The following is an 18,603-nucleotide window of genomic DNA, read 5'->3' on the forward strand; positions in this document are numbered from 1 at the left end:
TAGGCCTTGCCTACTAAATCAGGGGAATGGAGGGATTTCCCTTCAACACATAAAGAGTGGGAAGAATCAAAAGCCACAGAAATGGTTTTTACTCAAAAGTAAAATTCCCTCAATTGGAAAACAGTTCCATAAACAGACACAGAGGCAGCTTTGAAGTGGTCGTTGGGTATAGATAAGTGGTCACAGAAAATAAAAGATAACAATTAACAACTCCTGGGATAGCAAGGACAGAGCTTCCATTGCTGGAAAAACTTTGCTACTTGTGCTTGAATGCCTCTTAGCATAAAACAGGCCAGAATGGATTATCCTCTTTCAGCCCTAAGGCTTTGCTGCCCAACAGAGTAAGCCTAAAACATTAATATTCCTTCTGGTCTCTTTTATAACTATGATGAAAACTAGGGCTTGGTGTTGAAAAGCACTACTGCTACACAACTAAGAGCAATAAAAATATTCCTACTTTTTGAACCAAAGATTCTCAGACCCTGACCCAAGCACAGTGCCTGGAACAGTGGGCATTTAATGAATGCTTCCTCTCTCCCCCACTTCTTCTGTCTCCTTCCTTTCTTCCATATTCTAACAACTTCATTCATAATAAAAAACAATCAGAAATAGCCTATGTAGCTAATGACTGGGAAATGGTTTATGAATGTAATGGGAATACCCCATAAAGAACAAATAATCTATTAAAGAAGTAATAATGTACTATAAAGAAAAGAAGGGTAAACTAGGTGGCACAGTGGATAGAATCTTGGGCCTGGAGTCAGGAAGACTTGTTTTCCTGAGTTCAAATCTGGTCTCAGACACTTACTACCTATGACCCTGGGCAAGTCACTTAACTGTGTTTGCCTCAGTTTCCTTATCTGTCAAATGAGTTGGAGAAGGAAATGGCAAACAACTCCAGTATCTTTGACAGGAGAATTCCAAAAGGAGCCACAAAGAATCAGACACAACTAAAAATGACTCAACAACAAAAAGAAGAGGACCAGAATGTACACAAAACTATTCAGACTACAGCTCTGTTGGCAGTGAACAACTTGACAAATATAGGAGAAAGATCAGAAAGGGTCACAAGAAAACAGCATTTTTCTTTTTGTTGAAGTTAACATTTCAAAAATTGTAAATAATTTGGAGTTTTATATGTGATTTTTTTAATAAAATGACTATTTTAGTTGATTTGTGCCAAGGTTTAAAATGTAAAAAACAAAACCCTCTACAGGGTGCTGAAGAATATCTCTGGTTCCCCTCACTGATTTGGTGTATGTCATTGTCATTTTCTACATAAATCCAAGGCATTTTAAATATAGAAAGATAGGCCCCTAGAGAGGTAACCTAGAACACCTTTCATTAGTCCCCCAAAATAAAAAAATTACAGCCCCAGAAACAACTGACATCCCTCCCACAGTTCATCATCATCCTTCAAGGAAAGTTACTATAATCTGATGAAAACAACCCATTAGTTCATTCCTATCCACCAAAAAAGGTTTAAGCTCGCTTTCAAGTTTTTAAGGTCTCAAACCAGGCTTCCTATAGCAATCAAGGTGGGGAAGAAAGCAGGGGAGAGGGAACTTTATTGGGGATAGATAAGCTATTCCTAGAGGCTTTTGAGTCACTGACCAACCAGAGTCAGACAGGCAGTAACTTTTATTGGGATCTCTGTCCCAGATCTCCTATTTAAGGACCATTAACACTGTTTTTCTGTCTGAGAGCTCATCCCTCACCCTGAGTTCTCTCCCCTCCCACCCCTTCAAGCCAAAACAAGGTAACAACCTGAATCCAACTTGGCCAAAGTCACAATGGAAAATCAGAAACTTCCATGGGACCAAAGAGATGGATTGGGGAGCATTTATCTTCATAGTTTCTTGCAACAGGAGACTCGTGGTTCCAAAAGTTTCTCATATAAAACCAGCTGCATTTAAGAGACAACTTCTCTATGAATCAAAATTTAAGGAGAAAGGAAGAACGATTTAGTTATCAGACTTCTGTGAAGCTATGAGCAAGTAAGAAGATAGGCGTCAGAATTTTCAAGGATGGAATCATCTCCTGACATTTGCATGGGGAAGTCACTTTAGGCCATAAGAGTGTTTCACCTCACCATGCCTGGAATATCTGCCCAAGTCCACTGAAGCCTCCTACCATTCTGTACAGATATAAGAAGTTTACAAGTCAAGAATGCCTTGTTTCCACGTGCCAAAAATAACCCCACATATTAAAAAATTGAGCTGGGCTCTATTTATCATGGTCTAGAAGTAGGGCCATTTTCAAGTACAGGAAAAAGACCTGGGTGCAAATTACATTTGCCAGACACTGGACAAGTTTCTTTATCTGTAGTCTTTAGTTTCTTTATTGGTAAAGTGGGGGATGGAGTGTGGACAGGGAGGAGTTGGATGATCATCTCTAAGGTTCCTCCTAGTTCTAGCATCTATAATCCTTTGATAGTGGGCCAGCACTAGACTCTAGATTTTTGCCTTGTGTTAGTTTCTAACTTGCAAACTTTAGCTATTTTCTAAAAATAGTTCTAGAAAATAGAAAAAAAAATTTTCTTACTTTCTGCAAACCAAACATTTAAAATGTGTCTAGTGAAGGGGTATAGCTAAGAAGGGCTCAGGAGGTACAAGGAAGCAAGGGTCATGTGGCAGGGTGAAAAAAACACTGACTTGGAATTCAGGAGATCTGAGTTTTCATCACAGGATAACAAATTTAAGAGTTGGAAGGAACCTCAAAGGTCAGAATCCAATCTTCTCATTTTACAGATGAGAAAAATGAAGCCCAGAGATATTATGTGACTTATGTGGCCAGGGTCAGGTAGCTTGTTAAGTGTCTGGAAAGAGTCTGAACACAGTCTATTGAATTCTATTCATTATCATACAATGCCTTTCAGAACTAATCTTAATTTTGCCACTATCGAGCTGTGTAATATTGGGCAAGTCACTTCCTTACCTGGCCTCTTCACCTGTAGAATGGGGACAGTACTACTTGTAACATAAATCATAGCCTGTTGTGGGAATTCCATGATATAAAATCTGTAAAGCCTATTTGCAAGCATTTAACGGCTATAGAAATTTTCTGATGTCAATATAATGTGTAAAATGAGCAGGTAACTAGATCTGCACAAACTCCAAATGCTCTGAAAGTCTGATTTTACAGGCTGGAGTCTAGAGAAAGGCAAACAAGCTGTTTTTGCAAAGAGATGTACCTTTAGTAATGTTCCCCAGAGTATTCCTGAAGTTAGATGAGCTCCTGCTGCTGCTATGCTGAGAGGCTCCATTCGTACCCTTTAAAAGGGACTCTGGGAGAAAACAGATTGAGATGGTATCTTCTATGGCCAGACTGATTAAAAGATGCCTTCATAAAGGACCATGATCTGATAACCCTTGGTGGGATGGGAAGTACGTGAAGCTAAAAACAAGATGTCTTCCCATAAAAACAAAACAAAACAAAAAAACAAAGGGGAAGCTGAGCGCAGCAAAACTTCCTATTCCACTGTCTGCTCATCCACATAGGAGCAAGACAGTCTGGAGAAGCAGCAGGGAGAAGAGATGAATAGGATTTAGGGGATGTCATGGAAACTTTTCCTTCCCTAAGCAATGGCAGCATATGGCAGGTGCCCCCTAAAATAAATTTCTCCTGCCTCAGGCTGGCTCCAACCCTCAGACATATATAACTATCTCCTTCCAGTTTGAAATGCCTCTTTTCACCCTCTTTTCCTCTATTTACCCTCCCCCTTTACTCAGCCAGAGCAGCAACAAACTCCACTTCTTAGCTCCACAAAATGATACTGAGGGAAGGTTCATGTAGTCCTGCAGAAAATTAACTCTGTCCCACCCGCTGAAAACACTATTCTGAGTCAGCCTCCAGTAGCACCAAAGTGTTGCTCATATTGATAGCTGCCGCATGGTCCAGACTGGACTTTATAAATGTGGCTTTTATTGGTTGAGAAGCAGCCAAAGAAACAAGGTTCATTTCTTCCTAGGAAGGGGGAAGGAGAGGGGGGAAATGAGGAGACTAAGCTACTTTTTGGTTTAGAAATACATAATGGCAGCCATATATCCCTAAGCCCAGTTCCTGTCAAATACGTGTACTCATAGCAAACAAGACTGTGGTCAAGAAATTCCTCATTTTCTCTTAGACAAAGAGGCTGGGTTTTCCCTCTGTGTCAAAGAGATATGGCTGAAGACCAAAGAAATGGTATCATGAAACAGATGATTTTTGAGAGAGAGCCCATTGACCATCCTAGAGCTAGGGATTCTATTACTACACTACATTTGTTTGTTGAGTTGTTTTCATTATGTCTGACTCTTCATGATTGCATTTAGGGTTTTCCTTGCAAAGATACTGTAGTGGCTTGCCAGCACATTTGACAGATGAGGAAACTGGGGCACAAACAGGGTTAAGTGACTTGCCTAGGGTCACACAACAATCTTCTGGATTCCAGGCTTAGTTCTCTATACACTGTGCCATCTAGCTGCTAGATGTTCAAAGGTGCCCCAGATTTCTAGTAACATTTTTGGAGAAATGTAAACCCCACCAGGGAATGTGCCTTTGTAACAAGGCAAGGAAAAAATTTCCTGAGTTCCTAAAGATATTTAAGAAGATATTCAAAGGTTCTTCCCCACTTCCAGAACTAGCTAGTGTTCCCATTCTCCTACTCTAGGCCCATGTGAAAACAATTGCTTTAAAAGGTCATGCAAGGTACCTGATTATTAGTGATTAAGCCTGGGAGGGAGGAGTGATGTGAGGAGAAGGGGGGGCCCATCCTCCATTCCCCTTCCCCTCTAAGGAGAAAGATAATGGGAAAAGAACAGAGAAGAGGTTTCCACTTACTTGCTAGCAAAAGACAGGCGATGGCTACGATATGCAGCTGTTTTGCAGTCACACTGTATCGATCCATGAAGAGGTCCAGCAGGTAGACAGCCAGGTGTCTGGCCGTGGGGCAGATCTTGCAGTGGTTGCTGAGCACAGAAACTAAGTCGACAAAATACCTTCGGCTCTCAAGGAGTGGGGATTGGGCTTTGTAAACGGGCAGCTTCAGCTCCTGGGGGAACAATGCCAGGGGAGAAGATGAGAATTCTGTTGTGTTTAATGAGAGCACCCAAAGCTTAATTTGATGCCTTTTTAAGGGGTGCATCCAGCAGGTTAATGTTTCATGAATTAATAATGAACACCTAGGACCAACAAAGACTTTCTGCTTATGAGGGTAAAATCTATGGTAGGAGGAGGTAGTTAAATGATCACAGTGGATTTAGAGATTATAGTTTTAGAATTAGAGAAGATGTTAGTTTACCTTGTATGACATCTTTATTTTAACAGATGAGAGAACTGATATCCAGAGAGGCTAAGTGACTGTAAGCATAGTTTTTGTTTTACCTTTTGGAATTCTAAATTCTTTCCCTTGCCCCATCCCATGAGAAGGTAAGCAAGAACTATTATACATGTGAAATGTGCAAAACACATTTCTGTGTTAGCTATGTTCCCCCCCACCCCATTTGAATTAGTTTATTTAGTCAATTTAGAACATTATTCCTTGGTTACAATAATCACATTATTTCCCTCCCTCCCCTCCACCCACCCTTCCCACAGCTATGTTAGCTATGTTAAAAAAAAAAAGCAAGAAAAATTAAATGAAAAAAGTTTCAATCTGTACTCAGAGTTCATCAGCATTCTCTCTCTCTCTCTCTCTCTCCCCCTCCCCAACATTTTTCATCATGTTGATCAGAATTCTTAAGTCCTTCAAAGTTGTTTATTCTTACACTAACTACTGTGGTATTGTATAAATTATTCTCCTTGGGGGGGGCAGCTAGGTGGTTTAGTCAATAGAGAGCCAGGCTTGGAGTCAGGAGGTCCTGGGTTCAAATTTGGCCTCAGAAACTTCCTGGTTGTGTGACTGATCAAGTCACTTAACTCCCATTGCCTAGCTGTCACCTCTCTTCTGCCTTAGAACTAATATACAGTATTAATTCTAAGTAGAAACTAAGGGTTTTAAAAAATAATAAAAAATTATTCTCCTGGTTCTGCTCACTTCACTTTGTATGAGTTCATGTAAGTCTTCCAGTGCTTTTTTGGAAAATAATCCTGTTTATTTCTTATAGCACAATAGTATTCCATTAAGATCACAATGCGTTCAGCCATTCCCCAACTGATAGGCATCTCTTTAATTTCCAATTCTTTGCCACCACAAAAAGAGTTGATATAAAAATTTTTGTATATACAGGACCGTTTCTCTTTTGAGAGAGACAATATTTTAAAGTGCCTGTCACATACTATTTCATGTTTTCTTCCCTTTTATGTGTTATTTTCCTTCATTAGGATATAAAGCTCCTTGAAGGCAGGATTGTCTTTTGGTCTATATTTGTATATTCTGTGCTTGCTACAATGCCTTCCAGGCAGGAAATATTTAATATATGCTTGCTGACTGACTTAGAAAAACTTGGCTTTTTTTAAGATGGCTCATATGCCACCTTGTGTATGAGGCCAAAGTTCCTTCAGCTACTAGTGCCTTTACCACTTATGACTTTCAACTTTGTATCTTGCACACACACAAGTACTTCCACCCACTCCTCCCATGCTTTTATTCAATTGTTTCAGTCCTGTCTGACTGATTTTTGGCAAAAATACTACGGTGGCTTGCCATTTCCTTCTCCCCAGCTCATTTTACAGATGAACCCAAGGCAAACCCTGCCTCATCACAGAGCTAGTAAGTGTCTGAAATTGGGTTTGAACTCAGGTCTTCCTGACTCCAAATCCAGAGCTCTATCCATTGTACCACCTAGATAGTTCATACATGCATATTGTGGGTGTGTAGCATGTATGTCATTTACCACTGTTAGATTTCCTAGGCAAAGGCTGTTTTTGCAATGTCTGATTTACTGACTATAGATTGGAACTGCATCTTATCTAATTCTATCTCCTCCATAACCTAACTTAACATGTAAGCTTATTTTTGTTGTGGTAAGAAGGGATATTTGTATATACAGATAGTAGCACTGTGGCTGACCCTCTCCAACTCATAACTTATGACAATTAAGTATTATTACAAAGGTTTAAAGATAATTAATTGAACCCATACAAAGTTTTTCTTATAATAAATAGTCAGACCAAAATATTTTTATTTATCAAGAAACATGTAAATATGACATTTATCCCGGCTAGATTATAAGCCTCATGAAATCAGAAGACCAATGTATACTGCAAATTAATTCAAGAGGTTTTTTAAATTTATTAGTAAACAGTAAGCACTGAACTACATGTTTACAAAGACAAAATCAAAATAGTCCAGGCCTTGTATATTTTTACCTACCTAACACGGTGTGCTACATATATTTGGCACTAAACGTCTGCAGAAATTGAAAGGCCTACTTAAATCTTGAATAAAAACCTGTCCTTCCAATTCCCAATTTATAGGTACCATTATGAAAATTCTGAGATCCTATTTCCAATAGGAAAGAGATGCTTCCTCACCTAAGCTTACTCAGAGTTAGAAGATTACCATTAGAAGGGATATGAGAGTCTTATAACTCTCCTTTCCACTTTACAAATGAAGAAGCAATCCTAGAGAGGTTCCATGACCTGACTAAGGTTATGTACCTAGTAAGCTGGGGCTGGAATCCAGGTTTTCTGATTTAATATTTATTCAATGTTATTTTCACAATACCATGTGGTTTTCCCTATAGAGGACTATATAGTTATTTACCCAAAAAGGAAAAAAGGTTGGGTCTTCAGAAAAAGAAAAGAAAAAAAGATGAAGATATTATTTTGGTTATTGGTAGGTCAACACTCTGGCCTCTTGGCTTCAACCTCACACACTCATGAAGCAGAGGGAGGCTTTAAACTTTTTTTGGGTCATGGACCCATTTGGCAGGGATGCTTGTTAATGAGGATTTCAAATGAATAAAGTAAAACAAACAAGATTTAGGAAGGACACCAATTCTACTGAAATACTGCTTTATAAAAATGTTTTTAAAAACCAAATTTCTGGGCTTCATTTAAGTTTAAGAACTGCCCTGAGGCCATTTGGCAGGGTTGGGTTTCTAGACCCTAACCAAGGCATGAAAATGTCACTAGGGCCTTTCCTCTCTAGAGTTTGGGCCTCTCAGGTACCCCTGGACTTCTGGACCAAGTTTCCTTGAAAGCTGTTTCAATTCAAACAAATGTCCTTTTTGGCAAAGCCAAATGGATTTGAGAGACAATAGGGCAGCTCAGCAACCCAGTCAACCCTTAAAGCAATTACCAGGATTAGAAAGGCATTTAGAAGGCAGCTACTGGGAAGCATAGTAACCAGAAGGGAACAAAGTAACTTAGCAAAGCTTCTCCCCCAAAAAGGCTTACACAGAGTCCCTCAGGGTCACAGGCAGGAGGGAGACTGGAAGAAGGGGTGGGGAGCTCACAGAAGCTTATACATTTCCTATTCTCTGTTCTGGTTAAAACAAGTTTCTTCATTGTATCTGATTATCTTTAGGACACACACTTCTGAGGTGACCTCTGTCCACAAAATGAGTCTCACTGGTCCTTTCTATTGCTAAGATTTCATGGACAACTGTCACAGATATCTTCAGAAAGGGATAAAATCCTACCTTCTACAGGAAAACATCTGCCTCTGGTTCTCCATAAAAACTGTTTTACAGATGAAGCGATGAAAAAGTACTTATTAAAGAGCTTGCTAAGAACAAAGCAAGGGCAGTTAGGTGGTATGGTGGATACAGCACTGGGTTTGGCATCAGGAGGACCAACCTGAATTCAAATCTGGCCTCAGACACTTACTGGCTGTGGTAAGTCACTTAACCTCTATTTGTCTCTGTTCCTCATCTGGAATGCTTAGAAACAAAATGGCAAATCAATCACTCCAGTATCTGCCTAGAAAACCCCAAAATGAGGTCATGAAATATTGGACATGACTAAATAACAACAAAAGGGCAAAACTCTGGGCTAAGCTCCGGAGCTGCAAATAATAAAATGGAGACAGTCTCTATTTAAGATGCTCACACTCTAATCGACAGAGACAATAAACAAAGTTAGCTGCTGCAAGACTTGGGAAGGAAAGGCAAGAAGTTCTAAGGATGCAATGGTGAGCAAATGGCAAGGTTCAGAGGTTCTCAGGTTAATTATTTAGCTATCTCATGGATAAATCTAATCTCAAGAGTAAAGACATTTTGGAACTCAAATATAGATAGGAAATTTGAAAGGGATTATTAGATAAAGTCAGAGGACTTTATCTAAGAAACCCATTCACAATATCAGGATGCCTGCTCCTGAATTTTGTCATATACTAGTTTTTGGACCTTAGACAAGTCATTTAACCTCCAGGGCTCAGTTATCTTCTCTCTTTAAAAAGGATGGAATCCCTTTCTCTTTTTATCTTTCAGAATGGTTGTGTGGATTTCCTCTCTACTCTTCCTCTCCTTAGCAATTTTGGTAGATTATATAAATACAATCATTTTCCCTTCAAAGAAGATTCCCAGGTATATATATCCATCTCTAATTTATCTCTTGAACACCTTCCTGACTTGTAACTCCAACTGTTTGCGGAACATCTCTACCATCTGGAATGCCACATTTCCAAAGTGTACTTCAACAACTCCTCTCCCCAGAGACCTGGATTCAAAACCTTAGGGATCATTTTTTGTTATTCCCTTCTTTCTCCCTCTCCACAAAATGACCAATTGCCACATCCTGTCTTTTTTACCTCCACAATATTTCCCAATCTATACCCATATTTCTACTCTGTTACTATTGAATTCAAGTCTTTATAACTTCTTATCGGGTCTATCACAATAGCTTCCTCCTTCTCCCTCCTCTAATCTAACCTTCACACAGCCAGCAATAAAATCTTCCTAAAAGGCGTGGGTCTAGGCATAGCAGGCCCCATCTCAAAAATTATCAATGACTCCTCTAGAGAAAAAAAAACAATACAAACTTCCTAGCCTGACATTTCAAGGCTCTTGATACTGGGCACAACCTACTTGTGCTGCTTCATTGCACAGTACCCTGTTGGAACTCTTTGGGTTTGAGCCTAATGGACTACTGGCTAATTAGAACGATACTCTACATATATGGCATGTAATCCCTTCTTCATTTCTGCTTTCAGATTTACTTTCTTTCAAGGCTTAGGGACCACCACTCCCTTTCCAATTCAAGACCAAAGTATTCTCTCTATCCTCAGATTCTGCCAGATCATGAGATCTAAGGCAACTCTTTTGTCTCCTATTTCCACCCTCTATGTGCCCCACTATCACTCTCATCTTATGTTCCATTTGATCCTCTCAGTAAAATGAAAGCAGGACTTATTTTTTAATACCTTTATCCTTAGTGTCTGGCACAGAGGGGCATAAAAGTCACAGTGGGTGGAAGGTGAAGTAGATGTCAGCCTGATGTAAAACAAAACTCCCTACCAATCAGATCTATCCAAAATCAAATGGGTTGTTACCTCAGGAGTGGGTAATGGGAGCTGGAGGAAGTCAGTACATCATGTTAATTGAATCCGTTACAATTTTATGTTTTCTGAACTTTCAACTTGGCCTTCATGGAATTAAGGCTAGTCCTTTTGCTTCCTAACAGGCAATCATCTCCCCCTCCCCCCCTGCCCTAAGAGGCTGTTCCAAACCTCAAGCCTCTCACAATATCCTGTCCTACCTTCAACTAAGGACATTGCCTCAGAGTTTTCTGATAAAATCAGGGCCACTTACCTCTTCTCTATATCTCAAAACCCCTTAGCAACTGCCTCCATTCTCCTTTTTTTTCCCCCTAAACACTATTTAATGAAGAGGCAGATTTTTTACTTTCTAAGGCTAAACTAACCTTTCAATATATACCTTTAATCTCATTTTATCTTATCTTCTCCAGCACACCACTATCCTTATTAGTCACCTAAGTGCACAACTTTGGCATTATCCTTTACTCCTCACTCTGCCTCACCCTACTGGGTGATCCCCAACAATTCACACAGATGCCAAATCTTGTCATTGCCACCTCAACAATTACCTGTGGCATCTTTCCCTTCTCTTTACTCACAGGGCTACTAACTCATAACCCTACTCTCTCTCTCTAATCTTCGACTTCTCCTTATCTATGATTCCTTCCTGTGGACAAATGTAAAAAATAGACTCGAATACAGGACTACAATCCCCATGAGCCTTTGCTCCACTTCCCCAGAATGCCTTGTAATCTCACCTGGGCCGAGATCGAGAAGGTATTTAAGTGGATTCAAAGGCTTTTGAGGGGCTTTTCTTGGCTCTTTTGGACTTCCGTTTTGGAGCAGAGGCGTCTCTTCCATGATGTGAGGTTATTTTGTCTAGGCCTCTGGCCTAGGCACATGTTTCTTACTTGTATATTCTTAATCTTTAACCTTTAATAAACCTCTAAAAAATATAATACTCCTTGCAGAGAGAAACTAATTTCTACCTGCCTCAGTCTCCCCATATTCCATAAATTTTAATCTTTACACTGAACATATTCAAAGCTTCAAAAAAAATAATTTGTTGCTCAGTGGATTGAGAGCCAGACCCAGAGACACCAAGTCCTAGGTTCAAATCTAGCCTCAGACTCTTCCTAGCTGTGTGACCCTGGGCAAGTCACTTAACCCCCATTGCCTAGCTCTTACCCCTCCTCTGCCTTGAAACCAATGCACAGTATTGACTCTAAAATGGAAGGTAAGGGTTTAATATAAAAATAAGTTAAAATAAAAAAAAATTTGTATTAGACCCTATAGCATGCTTCTTTGAGAGAATCCTCATTAGACCTTACCCTCATGGTAATACATTGGACTGTCTTTTCTGTCTTCCTCAAACTATTAGAAAAAGTTACTTGCCTTCATTTACCCTCCGCTAACTCTCAACCCCATGTAACCTGGCTTCCAATCTTACTTGCTGGCTGTTTTCTCCAAAGTTACCAAGATCTCTGTTTAGTATAATGGTTTTTCCTTAGCTTCATTCTTGAAATCTCTGAAGCAGATGGTACTGGCAATCGCCCTCTGCTACTGGGTTCTCATTCCTTTTGGGGTTTTGTGTCACTGCTTATGTGAATCTCCTCCTACATTTCTGACTGCTCCTTCTCAGTCTCTTATTCTGGAGTCATAACATGTCTCCAAATTGCTAAACTGTATCCTAAATATCAGTCTTGGTCCTTCTCTTATTTGACTATTCTTTCTCATTTAATGATGATTTTTCAAATTTATGCATACATTCTCTTCCTGAGCTCCCACTCTACCTCTGTGGACATTTTATGCTAGATATCTTCTAAGCATCTCAAAATCAGTATGCCCCCCCCCCCCAAAGAATTCCTTTCTCCCCAAACACATTCCTATTTCTGTCAAGGATGCTACCATCTTTGTAATTAGCCTTGTCTCCTTAACCAATCAGTTGTTAAATTTTGTCATTTCTAAAACCATAATATCTGTGGCATCCCTCCCTTCTCTATTCTCACAACCATCACCCTGATTGAGGACCTGGAGTAATGAAACACCTTCCCAATGGGAATTCTCTCCCTTCTCCATTCCATTCTCCACATAGCTTTTAAAGTGCCCCTCCCACCCCCATCTCTCCTTCCTTCACTCCCTCCCTCCCTCACCTTCTGTCTTAGAATGGATATGATGAATGAGTTCCAAGGCAGCAGAGTGGTAAGGGCTAGGCAAATGGGGTGAAGTTCCTTGCCCAGAGTTATATAGCTAGAAAGTATCTGAGGCCACATTTGAATCCAGTACCTGACATCTCTAAGTCTGGCTCTTAATCCACTAAATTACCTAGCTGCCCCCTCTTAAAACACAGTTCTAACCACTTCACTCTCCTACTCCAATGGCACTTTCTAACTTATAGGATCAATTATAAATTTCTCTATTCAGCCATTGAAGTCCTTCACAACCTAGCTATCCAGATTTGTGTTCATGTGCTCTATAGACCAACAAAAGTGGCTTCCTGATCTCCATGTATGCAAGCAATCAACAAGCATTTCTTAAGTATTTATGTATTTAGGTGCTAAAAAATGAAACAATGTCATTTCCTCTTCCCTTGGAACCCCTAGTTTTCTTTAAAATTCAGCTCAAGCACTAGCTATATGAAACCCTCCAGTGGCTACTTCTCCCCCATTACCTTGTATAAATGTAGTTGTCTTCTTCAAGAGAACATTGAAGTCTTGATGTCAGGGACATCTTCCATTTTGTCTATTCTGAATCCCCACCATCTACCAAAATGTCTGGCACAGCAGGTGTTAATAAATTTTATTGATTGGGTTCCCTATCACTTTCTGGTGAAAGCTGAATGTCACAGAGGAGATTCTTGTATGGTCTGGCCTTTATTAATTCTGAGGTCTTTTCTGTGATTCAACCTAAACCTCAGTTTTTTCATTTGTACAATGAGGACATGTATTAGATAAGTGTTCTCAATGTTATTCCCAGTAGGTGGGGATAAGTACCCTTCACAGGGTCCTGAAGAACAGTATTATTTTAATAATAAGATATTTGCCACTTAAAGTATTCCTCCCTTTTCCAACTATGTATCTTTGTGAGCCTGAAATTTTAAAACAAACTTTAAAGCAACATATCACATCTTTAAGACATTAAAGAGATTTGTGAAAATAAGTAAAACAATGCCACTAATTAACGCCAACACCTATATTTTTCATAAAACATTTGTTGTTAACATGTAATGGGTTTATCATTATCATTAAATTAATACCTATTTCAAAATATTTTGTTAGTTTTAATTTTGAATATGGTAAACATCAACAGATATAACCCACGCAAATAAAATGTCTTTTGGTGTCCTCAGTAATTTTTTAAGAGTATTAATGAGTCCTGAGTCCAAAAAATTTGAGAACCACTGTACCAAGAAAATCCTTTAAAATTCTGTACTAAAGAATTAATCTAATAGAAATCTTTTGCTTTGAAAATTAAACTGTTCCTTGTCAAATGACCTATGGTGAACACTGGAAGCCTAAATGTTCCCCCTGCAGGGTCAAATTCAAAATCAAATTTCTCTTCCATTTCTTATATGTTCATCACAATAGTCTCTTTTAGCTCTTCCTTTCCTGGTTCCCAGAACCAAGGCATCTCTAGATACCCAAAAAGATAGCTGCCATAAGTGGGTAAAAGTATTCATTTTCCTCATGAACACAGAAGTAAAGAGAAGATTTTGAAAGAAGATAGGTTTTTTTACATGGACAATGTCTATTCTAGATGGAAGCATGTGTGTAATGGAGATTTGGAATTTCAAGGCCTGAGCTCTTTTTCAGCTGGTCTCAGCTTCCTCACTATAAAATGAGGCAATTCCCTTCCACCTTTAAACTATGATCTTATCATCATAACCTTATATATTACCCAGCTCAGGGAGTCTGAATTTTTGAGACTTGAAATAATATTCAGGGATGGACAGTAGGGCCCACTGTGGTAGGTCTTTCTCTTTAAAACCAAAAAATCCCCCCAAACAAAAACCCCTCATTCATTTCTATCCCAAAGCTACTTTCTTTACTGTGCCCAACTATCCAGGGGATTACCTTAAGTGCCTGAATGGCAGCTGCAGACAAGAGAATTCTAACCCACACAAAGGTTCTGTTTCAGGCTCTAAAACGAACAAGGGCATGCAGGTGTGTGATCTGGGTTGTCTCTACATGTTCTGGAACTATGGAAGGCTGGGGAAGCCTCATATTCCCCTCTTCCTTCCAGTCAAAGTTAGGTACATGCATATTCTCTCTTCCCACCATCTTAAGCCCTAAACACTGATGCAATCAGCACTAATTACCAGTATCTGAGAAAGGGCCTATCAACTTACTGTGCCAGGGCTCCATTCAATATCTTCCGGGCTTTCAGTCCTTATCTCCCTTCCCTGGCCCACCATTAGCTCCCCCATTGGAATGTAATCAAAGGCAGGGACAAAATTTGGGTCCTCAAATCTTAGCACAATGCTTTGCACTTAGTGCTTAAAGAATGTTTTTCATTTACTCATTTCTCCAGTCTCAGACATAGAATGAGCTGACTAAAAACTTTCCCTGATCACCTTGTTTTTTCCTTTCAGATGAACTGTTGAAATTGGAGGTAAGACCAATTTTCTAAAGTAGATATAAAATACCAGAAGGTAGTATAATAAAATAGAAAGAACATATGATTTGTTATCAGAGGAGTTGGCTCTGCCACTTTCTACCTGTGGGACCTTGGGCAAGTCACAAACTCTAGGGTCCACAGTTCCCTTCAGCTAAAAAATGAAAGAGTTGAATTAGATGACTTCTAAGATCCCTTTTAGCACTTAATCTGTAATCTTTAGGTCAGGAAGCTATTTATGAAAAGATGGGAATATAAAGAAAAGCAAGGGGCAGCTAGGTGGCTTAGTGGATATAGCTCCAGGCCTAGAAATGGGAGGTAGCCCTGGGTTCAAATCTAGTCTCAGATACTTCATAAATGTATGACCCCCATTGCCTAGTCCTTACTACTCTTCTGCCTTTTGATTCTAAGCCAGAAGGTAAGGGTTTGGGGGGGGAAATGGTGAGAAACAAGTCCTTACTCTCAAGGAAGTCATATACTAAATAAGGAGACATGTAAATTAGAACATTCAAGATATAAACAGAGTAAATGACAAGTAATTTCTGAGAAGACACTAGCATTTGCAAAGAAACTGGCAATACTGAACTGCTAGGGTTAGGGTGGAGGCTGTGAGTGAAGAGAAGGGTACAAAGGAGAAATGTCATGAAAGTAGAATATTAGGCAATAGGGAGTCCAGGATGACATGAAGGTCCTAAGCCTGAGAAAATGAAAGGATGAACCCTTGACAAAAAAAAGACCGTCAGAATCAGGGAGGGTTTGGAGACTGAGAAATGTTAATAAAACAAATAAAAATATACAACATAGACAATGCTAATTTTGTGGGTGTTTAGTCCATATGCCTCTACAGGGATTCATTTTTATTTGAGTTTGACACTAAATGAAGAAAGTCTGACAAAAGTGAGGTGAATTTGGTGAAGATCACAGATCCAGAGTTAGAAGGACATAAGAGGCTATCTAGACCAATCCCTTTATTTTTACAAGTGTGTGTACACATACATATACACACACCCAAAAGGTAAGCTCTTTTTGAGAGTAATTTTACTTTGAGTAAATCATTCTTAAGAATTCATTTATTCTTTGAATTGTTTATCCCAAGCACCAAGCACATAGGTATTTAAAAAAGTTAAGTGATTTACTCAAGATCAGTGTCAGAGGCCAGATTTATTCACTCCCTCTCTTTGGCTATCTCCTTCACAGACAGCTCCAACACCTTGCTGCCAGACCCATCCCTGTTCCCCCTTGGTGACTACTTTTCCCAACCAGACCAATGCTTCAGGAGGGTCCCAGCCATGGCTGTCTACTCCCACTTCCCTCTCTTCTGTAACCATGAACCCCTATGGCTTCATTCACCATCCTTGTAACTTTCTGAACCAAAGTTCCCCTATGTTACTACTCCTCTTTGTGTGCTGTATCTTTACTATCTCCAGTGTTTGGCACATGGTAAAAAACACTTAACACTTCTTCATCCCTAAGTTCTCTGACTCAGAAGCCAGAGTGCTTTCCAATTTTGTTAAGTCATGTCCAATGTGACCCCATTTGGGGTTTTCTTGGCAAAGATACTAAAGTGGCTTGCCATTTTCTTCCTGGCTCATTTTACAGAAAAAGAAATTTGAGACAAACAGGATTAAGTGATTTGCCTAAGATCATACAACTAGAAATGTCTGAGGCCTGATTTGAATTCAGGAAGATGAGGCTTCTTGATTTTAGGCCCTGCATTCTATCTACTACACGACTTTGCTTTCCACTTTACCAAACTCATTCTCAGACTATGAAGGGGTATATTGAATTCTCTTACTGGAGGAGAAACTGGTACTTTCCAGCTCTGCATTTAAGTACTAAGTTTGCCTCTTTTTAAAAAACTATAAGAATATATGTTTTCCTTGCTTCCAAATGAGTACAGAGAAGTTACAAAGCTAAAATTAGGCCAACACTTTAGAAATATACTATTAGAAATGTTCTTGTGGACACTATGATTTGACAGAGGGCCTCAGTACAATAATGAAGTATGATAAAATTCAATACTTATCTGCTGGGTGGCTTTTCTGCATCCTCACTAGAACCCTTGGCTCACAGTCTAATAATATAATGATTAATGCCATTGCATGAAGATTTTTACCAAGAAGCACTGGATAAATAAGGTATAGATTCTATTCACAGCCTAATATGCATAAGAATTTCTACATAGACACTGCACAATGACTGAATATATCAGGCCCAATTAGATTGTAAACTCCTAGAGAGCAGGTATAGTCTTTTGCCTCTTTTTGTATCTTAGTGCTTAGCACAGTGCCTGAAAGGCTGGTACCAAGCAGATTACAACAGTTCCTAGAATGTTCATTTTCACTGTTCCTGTCTCTGTCAACTCCCTTTTCCTAGGGGTGAAGGATTGGCTCTCTTAACAAAGGTTAATTATATTAAGGAGTAATACTATTTTTCTTTCTCAACTCTGGACAAATATTTCAAAGAATAAAAAGCATTCTGTCCCACATCCCCTTATGCTTCATATATAGCATTTTGGAGTTAGTTTATAAGGTGCTTTCTCCTACATGAGTTCATTTGTTTCCTATAATCACATTGATTGAGCAAGAGTAGCAAATATATTCAGTGATATGAAGATGAGGTACAAAAGGTGCTATGATTTGTCTATGATTACACTGAATTCAACTATTCCAGATCAAGCTCTATTCTTGGTGCTAGAAATTCAGGACAAAAAGAAAAAAACTAACTAACAGTGCTGGTCTTTAAGGAGTTTGTAGGTCAAACTAATAAGTAAATTAATACCAGGGCCTGGAACCCATATGTTCTGACTCCTAGTGTAGCATGATCATCCCCACTCCATGCCAAGCTCCACCATACACAGACTCTTAAGTAGATTCTTCAAGAGGACCTAGTACACATATATCCAAGAAGACTCAAGGTTCTTGGCTCTTTAGTATTAACACAGGGGCAGTGGGGAGCAGTTAGGTGGTTCTGTGGATAAAGAGCCTGTGGCCTCAGAAACTTCCTAGCTGTAAAACCCCAGAGAAGTCACTCAACCCCAATTGCCTAGACTTACTGCTCTTCTGCTTTGGAAGTGATACTTCATGGCAATCTTAAGACAAAAGTTAAGAGGTTGGTGGTGTTTTTTTTTTTAAGAATCAACAGGGAACACAGTGGATTAATCACATACTGGAATTTCAGCATTCTAGGTTTCTCCAGTGATTCTACTACAGCTATATGAAGTGCTAAAACATCAAAGACTTTGGTACTTTCCAGCTCTGAAAGTGCTTGTCTCTCATCTTCATCCCACGGCCTTCATTCTGAAATTCCTCCAAAAAGAGACCTGGTGTACAAAGTATTGATGTCAGGAAAGCTTGTGTTCAAATCTCATCTAACAAAATTAAATTAACCTCTTGGTCATTCAGTAAATATTTATTAAGTACCCACCAGAACCAGGCACTATCTAAATTCTGAGTTTACATAAGAGGCAAAAGACTGTCCCTGCCCTCAAGGGGCTCACAATATACTCTAGGAAACTTAGTTTCCTCATTTGTTAAATAAGGTTGATAATGCCTATACTCTTTACAATAATATAGCTGTTGGATAAA

At 39.2% G+C, this 18,603-nt stretch overlaps 1 protein-coding gene across 2 annotated transcripts in view; it reads right to left on the bottom strand.

Moving 5' to 3' along the window:
• CCNJL (cyclin J like) overlaps window positions 1-18,603 on the bottom strand; it is a 50,368-nt gene that overhangs the window by 15,803 nt on the left and 15,962 nt on the right. For both annotated transcript variants that reach the window (XM_007473963.3, XM_056811538.1), the window contains one exon: window positions 4,822-5,032. In XM_007473963.3, coding sequence (XP_007474025.1) covers window positions 4,822-5,032 — 211 coding nt within the window. The remainder of the gene's footprint in view (window positions 1-4,821; window positions 5,033-18,603) is intronic.

The sequence above is a fragment of the Monodelphis domestica genome, chromosome 1, assembly GCF_027887165.1.
Source record: "Monodelphis domestica isolate mMonDom1 chromosome 1, mMonDom1.pri, whole genome shotgun sequence".
NCBI lineage: Eukaryota > Metazoa > Chordata > Mammalia > Didelphimorphia > Didelphidae > Monodelphis > Monodelphis domestica.